The following is a 12,291-nucleotide window of genomic DNA, read 5'->3' on the forward strand; positions in this document are numbered from 1 at the left end:
CCCAGGTTATGACTTCAAATCTACTCTACTACATTGCCTCCATATACAAGTACTTACTTTGATAACATTTGGGGCACTGACAATCAGCATCTATTTTTAACTAAGTTTATTAACATGTGAACTCCTTAATGGATATTGAGTATCTGTAAAGCAAAACGAAGCCCAAGCAAATAAACACCTCCTAGAATCAATGGCAAACTCAGGGAACCTCACATTTTTCCCAGTATATCTCCTAAATGGTGTCTACTACAAAGAGTCAGCAAGACAGGATTAATTAAGAACATTTCTCAGTTCCTCCAGAGTTCTTCACACTATAGCTTCATTATTTTATTTAAAATGTGTGGCCAGATGAGAAATACATTCAAATATAAGTAGAAAACCACATTCTAACGTGAAAAACAAATTATATACTTAAGCAAATAGGTAAGCCATTTCCCTATCTTTTCCTATTATTCCTTAAATTACTTCCATAATTAAAGAAGTCTTAATCCTTACTTACAGGTAAGAATCTTTATCAATTTTTCCTACTCTTGCCAATCCTAAAGACTCTTATCTTTCCTTTTCTTCCTGAATTCCCCATCACATGTACCCAAGAGGCTAAAATCTCATGACTGTTTTGGGGACAAAAAACAAAAGCTACCAATTTTTAAAAATATCTTCTTATTTTTCTTTCCCGTTCATCTTTCTCATTCTTTTGCTAATTATCTGGATTTGTCAGTGTGGTTGTTCAGTTGTTTTTTGTTTTGTTTCATGACCCCATTTGGAGTTTTCTTGGCAAAGATATTGGAATGATTTGCCATTTCTTTCTCTAGCTCATTTTACAGATGAGATTGAGGCAAACAGAATTAAGTGACTTACTCAAGATCACACAGCTAGTATGAGGTCAGATTTGAGCTCATGAAAATAAGTCTTCCTGACTCCAGGTCTGACACTCTATGAGCCACCTACCTGGATTCATCAATATTCTCTTTATTATGTATTTGTCAACAACTATTGCCCATCCCACTCCCCTTTTTCAATGCAATAAGCTTCTTGGACAGGCTACATTTAAATTTCTAATCTGCTAATTTAAATTTTGCTCATCTATACCTCTCTCATCCAGTTCCCCTGATGACTTTTATTTAGTTTGTTTTTGTAAGATTGCTAGCTAAAATTAGGAAAAGAGTTATGTGGCTGTGTAACAGAACAATGGTAACAGGTCCAAAAAGCAAAGAACATATTCATATAGTACTCTATGGCTTAAAACATGCCTTATCACAAGAATCTGGTGAAGTAAAGAGTGAAAGTATTATCCCCACTTTACAGATGAAGAAACTAAGGCTCTGAGATGTTATATGATTGGCCCTTTGTTACAAAGTTAGTAAGTAGCTGAGGTAGGATTTGAACTCAGGTCTGATTCCAAGGTCAAAACTTCTTCCAAATGAACCTATTATTCTTGGTTCCACTACTTTTGTGCATAAAAGAACCATATCCATAATACTTCTGTGGCCCATGCTAACTAGTAACTCCTTTCAATATAGATTGTGAATACAGGCACTCATTTTTAAAAATCTAACAAATTTTGCCATGTTTATCTGAATAAATAAGTGTGAAGTCATCTGTCTTGTAGAGAAGCAGTTGTTAATAATGAAGAGAAAATTCAGCCCTCTACTTCCATTTAGTTATTTAGACAGAGAATGGCTAGTAAAAATAGTCATTAAAAATGTAAAGATATTAAAAATGTAAAGATTTGCCTATTAAAAAAACAAACAGCAAATGATGTGAAAAGCCACTTGTCTTTCCTCTCAGTACAGACAATAAATTCTCTTACAGATAAATATAAATACAGCAAAGAGAAGAAGGTAATAGAAATTAAAAAGAGTTACCTTCATCAGTTTCATGCCACACAATCCCTTCCAGATTCACGCTGGTCCCAGGTTCACAGGGTCCCAGACATTCAGGCTCAGTTATTACTCCAACTTCACATGTATTAACACCCACTGAACGAGTTCGTACCAAAAGCTGTTCAACTGGGGCTGCGATATTGGATGAAGATGAAGAAAAGTAGGAAGGCAGAATCTGAGGCGTGATGCTACTGGAAATTGGTGGAGGTGGTGCTGGCACTGTAAACAGGGGATCAACCTGAAAAACAGATATACTTATTGCAGTGCAGCTGAGTAGATAGTTCATTACAAGCAAAAATAACTTTATAACTGTATTACCTCTGGAAAAGATCACTATTCAAAACTCCCACTGGTACTTCAAATACAATTTGAATGTCCATAATGATGCTAGAACATAACATATGATTAAAAGTACAAATACAATATTCTTTGAGCTAAGCAAGGTCCAGCAAGTTTCAAGTTTTCAGTTATGCCTCAATTGTACAGACTAGCTTCGCAGAAGTCATCAAATAGCTCTACACAACTCATAACTGCATGAAAATAAACACTGTGAAATGAAAAATGCTCCCATCTCCACATCTTTTAAAGGAAAAACTTATTTTAAAAAGGACAAACTACAATATATTTTTCTGTGCCTCACCACAAGAAACTCTAATAAACACCATCCATCTGGGCAAGTAAGACATTAATAAAAAAAAACTCAGAGTACATTTTAGTTTCAAAGTGACAAATATGTTCATGCATTTATTCACAACTAAATCACCTCAGCTGCAGAGATATGTACATTTATAATCATATTTAGCTCCAAAGTTCTTAAACTGGATATTAATATTTTTAAATATCACCTCCTAGGGTAGATGCCAAGTATTAGTAGACTGTGTAGGGATGATCAAGAATATTAAAAATTATTTTGTAGTGATCTCTCACAAGTTTTATTACGCTCATTTGATCAAACAGCAAATCCCAATTAACTGAAGCCATGTAGTAAATGAAACATTCCTGTTCACCTTTCCTACAGTTTAGAGACATTTTGAGTTGAAATCTTTTTCTATCTTCCTAGTGTCTTCTAGACTGAACTGTTAGTGAGGAGTTGGGAAAATCACTAGCACAGTGCTTAGCACACAGGAGACACTTAGTAAATGGGAAGTACTGGCTGTCAGTCATAATGTCCTCTTCTCACCTAGCCAGTTGGAAAATTTTAGTCACCACACAGGCATGAATGCTGGTGTGTGTGCACATGGAAACACACACACACACACACACACACACCCTCTACATCAGATTTCAGGTGGGAAGCACAGTAACCACCAAAAGACTGGGGATATCTTTTAATTTTTTCATTTGAACCAGACCTGTGATTGTTTGGGATACTGGGAACTTTAGTGACTTGCCCAGAATCACACAGACAGTGCAGATCTAAAGCCAACATTCAAATCAGATCTTCCTGACTCAAGAGGCCACTTCTAACATCCATATGCCACACTGACTCTCTGGGACTTTTATGTAACAATGCCTACATATAATGGTTGTATATATAAACACTAATTATTCATTGGTACACCAGCTAAAATCCATCTTTTAATACTGGGAATGATGCTAATTGTCACATTGTTTAATCTTGACAAATAGCTGCCAACTGTTTTTAAAAAAAAGGTAAAATTCAACATATTACACAGACAGACAAGCTATGCAAGGGGAAACTTGCTGCACATATTCCTTCATTTGAGTGTCTCAAATACCATATGTAAACAGAGACACCTATTAGGGAAATACGGGTAAAACTCAGCCTTGCTTATGCATTCATGTTTTCCTAATGTACTTTCTAAGAATTTAGCACTTTTATAGACATAATATACAAATCTGTGTAAAAGTTATGAGTATATGCAATAAAATGAGCTCTGATTTAAGCAGCTGAGTCAGCTGTTTGAGATTTTTCATATGTGTAGGGACTATCTCCACAATTTGCATTTCACTAAAATGATAAGCTGATATTAATTTAACTGAGAAGATTCATAATTTTAAAAAGCAGTCTTTCATCCAACTGCCCATTAAAGGAACTTAATTTCCTACTTTCAAATCCGCCATAAAAGTTCCTTAGTTCAATATTCTTTTGTTGTTCTTCATTCTTTATCTTTATCACAATGCCCTACAACACATTTAGAAGTCCAAACATTAAATTTAGTCATTTAAGTTATGAAAGCTTAATGTAGATCAAAGTTCACAGTGATGTTTATACTTCATAAACTGACTTGACAAATGAAGAGGGAAAAGTTAGAATATCCATAATAGTACTTACACACTGTTTACCTAATGTAAGAGGTTGCAATATTGTAATATGTTTCTAGAATAAGGAAGACAAATAAAACTAGAAATAATAAACCAACTTTTCAGGTATTTTTATATGTTTTCTGCTGTTTAACAAAAACTTTTGTGTTTATTTTTAATGGTTTATTGATGCTATTTTTATAACTGTTACTTCCCGATAGTCCCCACAGTATCACACTCCCTTATAAGTACAAGCATCATGCAAAGAATACATCATGCTTTTTTTCATTCTGCATGTATCTTTATTATTTTTACATGTTTCTCGTATTAAACAACTTATTGGATTTTATTTTAATCCATTATTCTACTCTAGTTTACTTGAGTTATTTAAGCCATATACATTTAAGTTTGTGATGATTATAATTCTGTTCCTCCATTTATTTCTTTAGTATTGATTTTTATGCCCTTTCTCCTTAAAGTCAGCACTTCCTCCTGTGAATAACTTTCTTATGCTACTCTGACTATGGATAATTGTGGATTATTACATGAATAATTTTCTTATGCTGCTCTGATACATATGTACATACACACACACACACACACACACACATATACATATATATGTGTATGTATATATAAAAGAGGCCTTATCCTCTTCCAAAACTGTGGAGACATGGTTCTTCACCACAGATCTGTTTACAAATAGAACAGGGCAAAGCCCACAATGAACTGCTTCACCTTCCTCATTAACAACAACAAACTAAGAGATGAGAAACCCCAGGCTGACAAAGTAATCAGCTCTATTTGCAGTAACACCAAGTGCTCCAAAATCCAGGGCGTTACCATCTGTGCTGCTTCTATACTCACCAGCTTACCAGTCCTATCATCCAACCTGCCACTGCATCTTTCATATCCCCAAGCCTTGTCACACGTCTCACAGATGAACTTTCCTATATGTGCTGTCTCCCTCTATTAAAAAATATGACCTTTTTGAAAGTAGGGACTCTCATTTAAAAAAAAATTTATCCCTGGTGCTTATTGCTTGACACATATGTAAGCACTTAAAATGCTTTTTCATTCATCCATATTCATTTGAAGTGTACGCAAGTCAAATATTTAGCTCACCTCTCTTGTTGTTACTGTTGTTGCTGCATCTGTCGTTGTTTCCCAAGAATGATTCAAACGCTTCTTTTCTGATAAGCTCCAATTTTTTTCCTTGATGATTGTGTTTAGCTTTGTAGGACATATTATTTTTGGTAGCAGCTTTAACTCCTTTCTTTTTGGAGTACACTATTCCATTCTTTTGTCTTTATTTCCAAGACTATTGGGTAATCATAGATTGATTATTCCCTTAATAGCTGAAGGTCTTTCTCCTAGATACTTGCAAAATTTGTTGTTTGTTACTTTAATTTGGGAATTTAACCAGTACTTGCCTAGGATTTTTAAACATGGGTTTTTCTCTGGCAGTGATAGGAGAATGATTGAACAGTACTTTGTTTTATATATTTAAAAGTTCTGGACATGTAATTGTATCATTTCCTGCCAAATAGAATTCAGGTTCTTAGAAGTATCATCTTCTTCTGGGAGATCTTTAAATTATCTCTGTCCCTCTTCTCTTCGAGGTCAATTGCTTTGTCTTGTGTACAATTCATGTGTTCTTTAAGCATTGTTGCCTTTTGCTTCATCTGCATCAGTGGAGGAAGCACTCAATGACTGGCAATAGGTGTAATAATTTATATGGTATTTCCTCTCTTCCCTCCCCATTTTCATTCTCACTGCAAAACCAGAAGAGATGTAGTTACTATCCCATGAATAGTTCCATACCTACTCCATGTGACCAGTATTTGATGGCTATGTGAAATACTGGGTTTGGGATATCTACCTAAGATGAACAAGAAAAGACACTATATTATTTTTCTTTTCCCTTTTTTTGGGGGGATAATTTTTTAAAATTGAATTATTTTTCAATGAAGAAAAACGTGCTTTTTCTCCCTTGATCATCCCCTCCTCCCTACTGAGGAAAAAAAGAGAAAAGAAAAGAAAGGAAAAACAAAATCCCTGCTACACGCAAATTCCCCCACTGTATATGTCCAGAAATAATATGTCTCAATGTTTACAAAACATCACTCCTCTGTTAAGAGTTGGTAGCATGTTTCATCACGAATGTTTTAGAATCATGGTTGGTGACTGCATTGTTCAGAGTTCTAAAGTCTTTCAAAGTTGTTTGTCTTTTCTATAATGTTTTTATTGTATAAATTATACTACTGGTACTCCTCTCCACATTTTGCATCAATTCATGCAAGATTTCCCAGGTTTCTCTGAAATCTTTCCCTGCATCATTTTTTATGATACAATAATATTCCATTACATCCATGTACCTTAACTTGTTCAGCCATTTCCCAATTGATGAATGACCCCCATTTCAATTCTTTGCCATGCCCTCCTCCCAAAAAACTGCTATGAATATTTTGTACATGAATCCTTTCTCTCTTTCTTAGAGCTCTTTGTCATATATAACTAATAGGGGTATTTTTGGGTGAAAGGGTATGCATAGTTTAATACATCTAAGGAAGAGCTCCATTCCAAATGGTTTTCCGAATGGCTGGATGTGTTCACAGCTCTAACAACAGTGCATTCGTGTACCTACTTTGTCACAAGACTTCTAGTATTTGTCATTGTCATTTTCTGGCCTACTTTACCAATCTGTTAAGTGGGAGGTAGAACGTCATATTTGCTTTAATTTGTGTTGCTCTAATTATCAGTGACTAGGAGGAATTTTTTTAAAATATGGATTTTGGTAACTAGGATTTCTTCCTCTGAAAACTGCTTACTGGCTGACCATTTCTCAACTGCTTATAAATCTTAATCGGTTCCATATATGTACATATATAATCACATACATGTGTAAATATGTGTGTATATGTGTGTGTATTTGTATGTGTGTGTATAAAGTGAGACCTTTTATCAAAGAAACTCACAAATATATTTCCTTTTTATCTGCTTCTCTTTTAATTTTAAGTGACCTGGTTTTGCTTTCTGCAAAAGCATTTTAAATTTGCATAATCAAAATCATCTATTTTGTCTCCTGTAAGACTCTCTATCTTTTGTTTCATCATAAACACTTCACCTATCCATAGACATAAAAGGTAATTTTCTCCTTGTTCCTCTAAATTATTTGTCATCTTTATGTACCCTTTATACTTATGTCACATATTCATCTGAAGCTTATCTTGGTATACTCTTTCATATGCTGTCTATATCTAGTTTCTGTCAGGCAGCTTTTTAGTTTTTCCAAATCTTGTCAAAAAATGAATTCTTACTCCAATATCTTTGGGAATCTTTGGGTTTATCAAACATTAAGCCACAATGTGCATTTGCTTCTGTTTATTCTATGCCTGTTTCATGGAGCAACCTACTTCTTAACCTGTACAAAATCATTTTAATTACTACCTTATAGCTTGAGACATAATATTGCTAGGTTTCCTTCATTTCCATTTTTTCCCATCATTTCCCTTGAGATTCTACATGTTCTTGTTCCTCCAGAGAAACTGTGTTGTTATTTTTTAATTCTTTGGTAAATTGATTGGTACAGAACTTTAAGAATAAATTGATTTATATAGTTATTTTTATTCATTACAAATTAATAATTAAACGTATTGATTTACTTAATTTGCCCTATCCATGAAAAACAGTACTCTACAGTTAACTGAACCTGTCTTAAACCATGCAGAGGTTTTTGTAGTTCTCTTCATACAATTCCTTTGTGTGTATTAGCAAGCTCAGTGCCAAGTATTTTATATTTTATATAGTTATTAAGTGGAATTTCTCTACCATTTCCTGCTTGATTTTGTTGGTAATATAAATAAATGCTTATGATTTATGTGAGTATATTTATAGCCTGCAAATTTGCTTAAGCTATTGTTTCAATTAGTATTTTAGCTGACTGAGGTTCTTGAATCAAACCAACATCTTGTTTGTAAAAAGAAATTTTATTTCCTCTTTGCCCATATTTATTCCCTCAATTTCTTTTTCTTGTCTCATTCCTATAGCTAACATTTAATAACAGAGATTGGGTATATCTTTGGCTTTATTCCTTATCTTTTTAGAAAGACCTCTATTCTTTTTCCACAAATTAAAGAGAAAAGAAGAAAAAGAAAAGGTTTGACTTTTCCCCCATTACAGATAATTCTGGCTCTTGGTTTCAGATATATATTATTTATCATATAAGGGGAAAAACTCCATTTATTCCTGTTTTCTATTTTTTAAAAAAAGGAATGCTTTTTTTCTTGTCAAAAGTTTTTTTCTGAATTTATTGACATGTTGTTCTTGTTATTAATACACTCATTTACATTTATAGTTTTCTTAATATTGCAGTAGTCCTACATCCCTGAATATGTGTCCTTGCAGTCTCCTTACTAAATAGTTTTCTTTCTTTGTTCTTATTCTCCATAGTGTAGATAGTAAGACCATGTTTCTCTCATAAAATAAATCTGATAGAACCTCTTTTCTTATTTTTCAAACAGCTTTGGTAGTAATGTAATTAATTATTTATAATGTTTTATAGAATTTTCTTGTAATTCATATGCTCCTGAGATCCCCCACTCCTTTGATACATCATTTATAGTTTGTTAAACGTTTCTTTCTGAGAATGGGTTATCCTCCATTTCCTATTACACTAGGCATTTTATTTATACATATACATATATACATATATAGTAAATATTCATGCATTTCATTTAAGTTGTTAATTTTACTGGCATGTAACTAGGTGGAAGTTTCTTACAATTTACTTTATTTCTTCAGTGGTTTTGAAAATACACTTTTTTTTGGTATTGGTAACAATTTTTTTTCCTTCATTTTAAAATTAGCTAATGGTTTCTCCACTTTATGTTTTTAAAAAACGGCATTTAGTTTTGTTAATTCAATGTATTTTTTGTTAATCTCTTCTTTGTTTCTCAAGTTTTACGTTATGTTGTTTAATGCACAATTTCTAAGTTGTGGGTTATCTAGGTTTATTTGTTTTTTAAGGTACATGCCCAACTCATTCATCTGCTTTCTTTTTACTGATGAAAGTTTTTAAACTTATAAATACTCCCCTAAGTAATATGTTGGCTACATCCCAAAAATTTTAGTATATTGTCTCATTGCTGTCATTGTCTTTAATGAAATTACTATCTGTACAATTTATTCCTGGACCAACTCATTCCTTAGGATTCAGTTACTTAGTCTCTAATTAATTTTGGATGATTTATTCAGCAGCCCCTAATTAATTTTTTTTTTTTGCATAGAGGTCCATAATAGATGTATTTATTATCTGTGTTTTCATGCATTTCATGCATGTCTTTGAAGTTTTTATGTGCTAACACATGGTTAAATTTTGTGATGGTTTCATGAAGAGCTGGACAATATAATCTCCAGATTATTGTATAATAATCTATCATATTTAATTTTTTAATGTTTCATTTAGGACCTCCACTTCTTTTTTGTTTATGTTTTAGTCATATTTATCTAGGTCTGTGAGGAGTAAATTGAGGTCACCCACTATGATTGTTGTATTCTTTCTCCTGTAACTCCTTTAACTTTTAAGTAGCTAGATATTATACCATTTAGTGCATATTATAAGTAGATCATTTATACTGTCATTGTCTATGACATCTATCAGGAAAACATAGTTTCTCTTTTCATTAAATCTATTTTTGCCATAGGCTTACTTAAGGTCATGATTACTAACCCCTGTCTGTCTTTTATACTTTAGTTGAAGGATAATAGATTTTGCTTTGCATTCTTATTTTAACTCTATGCAACTAGGTGGCCAAGTATATAGATCATTAGGCTTGGAATCAGGAAGACTCATCTTCATGAGTTTGAATCCAGCCTGAAACACTTACTAGTTGTGTGACCCTGGGCAAGTCATTCAGTTTGCCTCAGTTTCTCAACTGTAAAAATGATCTAAAGAAGGAAATAGCAAATCATTCTAGTCTCTTTGCCAAGAAAACCCCCAAATGGGTCACGAAGAGTCAGATACAACTGAAACAACCCAACAAATATCTTTCTATTTAAACCATATTTCTTGTCAACAAAACATTATTGGATTCTGCTTTGTAATGTGTTCTATTTGTTTCCATTTTCTGAATGAATTAATCTCACTGACATTCATAATAATTATCATTGTCTATTTCCCTCTATCCCCTTTTCTTATACATTTCCTTCTGTTTCCCACTCCCCTCTTTATGATAAAGAGAGTAAGGTGATCAGTAGCAGTTCTACAGAGTTGGTGCAATTTGCTTCTGTTTCATTATCTCTCTTCTTTTTTCCTCGCCCAGGTTCTTTTTCTTCCTTTTCTTTTAAGCCTCTCTTAAAAAATCCATCCTCTTTTGAGTTTTTTTGGAGTTGGGATTAATCTCTCTTAATCTATCATTCCTCTTATCCCCCTCCTCCCTTCTCCCCATTCCCTCTGGTTTCCCTGTTGAATGACATGTATTTCTATTTTCAATTGCATATGAGAGAACAGCATTCTCTCATCCTATGACTAGCTCACATTAGGGTGGGGATTAAGTGTCACCAGCTTGCCCCACCTCTTCCTCCTTGTTTGTCTTATGCTTAAAAACCGCAATGAAGTGAGATAATTTCCCCCACCCTTTGTCTCCCTTCTCCCCTCCCCCAATCCAGTTTATTCAGTTTCCCCTCCCTTTCCATTCCTCTGTTAAGATAATCAAAACATAATCAAACTATTGGCAGGCTCTCTGTCTTATTAGACTTCCTCTATTAGAGGAAGTCTCCACTTGGGTCTGGGATTCCTCTATTAGAGGAAGTCTATTCTTCCAATGGCTTTCAAGTCATCCAGTGATTTTTAAATCTTATTTCTTGGATTGGGTTTCCAGATCAATTGTTTTTAATATGAAATACATTATAGTTTCTTCCATTTTTTTTTCAGTCATTTAATTTGTTTAATATTTCTTATTGCCTCATGGAGTCATTAACTTTTATTTGGTCCACTGCAATTTTCATGGTTAAGCTTTTGTATCTCTTGTACCAAGCTGTTAATTCTCCTTCAAGTGTTTCTTCCACAGCTCTCATTTCTTTAACCATTTTTCTCTAGTGCTAGCATTTTATTTGTAAAAATATTTTTATCTTTAACATTTACTAAAATTCTTGCTTCATCTCTTCCAGGAATTTTAGTTGAACTTGTGTTTCAACTGTGTTTTTCTTTGAGGCTTTGCTTGTAGATGGTTTTCAGTCAGTCTTTTCTTCTGGGATTCTGTCTTTAGCATTCCTGTAATCACAATAGCTCTCTATGATGGGATTCTTTTTGTATTGCTCCTTTTTCCAGCTTACTTCCTTTATGGACTTTATGTTAGGGCTGGACTCTGAGAACTTCTGGAGCAAATATCTGGGCTAAGCTTGTGCCCTCTTGGGTTCTGTTACCTTCATGGGGTATTTGATTGTTATTCCAAGATCTCAGTGAACAGCTCAGGCTGAAGACCAATAAGCTTTCAGTGCTCATAATGTGGTCTGATCTGGGGCAGTGTGTTAGTCTGAGCTCTGCAGTTTCCTGACCTACCCAAACTACCTTGGCCCATCCCTGATTGGAATTCTGGTAGCCTTCTCCTGGATTCACCTACCAACAGCCACCTAGAAATTTCAGGTCAAAAGTGACAGAATTTCTGTCTCCATTTGGGTCTGGGATTCCTTCCCTAGTTATTCTGTTGCAGGATTTCATATTGAGTGGGTGGTAGAACTGAGACCTTGCTCTACTCATAGGGTCAGAACATCAAAGCTACTGCTTACTTCTGGATTTTTACTCTATACACAATCTAGGGGTCTGCTACCATTTCTTATCCTGAATGCCACCCCCAATACAGTCTCTCTCCTCAGTTCACACTGGTATTATGACTTTGAACTGAGCAGTGAGAGACAAAACTACTAATTAGCACATGTTCCTACAGCCTGCACAAAGTCAGTCCTCTCTCTGTGGGTCTGGGACCTCTTCTCTCTCTGATACACTGCCTTCATCCTATCTCATTTCCTATCCTGGAATACTCTATTCTTGGTTGGAGCCATCCTAGCGTCCACAGAACTATGCCTCCCTATGAAAACCTAGACTCAAAAATGATTCACTGTGGGTTTTTCCCTTGGTTTTTAC

At 34.2% G+C, this 12,291-nt stretch overlaps 1 protein-coding gene across 6 annotated transcripts in view; it reads right to left on the reverse strand.

Annotated features, from left to right (window-relative positions):
* Positions 1-12,291, reverse strand: part of ZNF608 (zinc finger protein 608) — a 202,337-nt gene that overhangs the window by 83,070 nt on the left and 106,976 nt on the right. For all 6 annotated transcript variants that reach the window (XM_021009710.2, XM_021009747.2, XM_021009705.2 and 3 more), the window contains one exon: positions 1,866-2,121. In XM_021009710.2, coding sequence (XP_020865369.1) covers positions 1,866-2,121 — 256 coding nt within the window. The remainder of the gene's footprint in view (positions 1-1,865; positions 2,122-12,291) is intronic.

Source organism: Phascolarctos cinereus, unplaced genomic scaffold, assembly GCF_003287225.1.
Source record: "Phascolarctos cinereus isolate Bilbo 61053 unplaced genomic scaffold, phaCin_HiC Scaffold_4;HRSCAF=312, whole genome shotgun sequence".
Lineage (NCBI taxonomy): Eukaryota > Metazoa > Chordata > Mammalia > Diprotodontia > Phascolarctidae > Phascolarctos > Phascolarctos cinereus.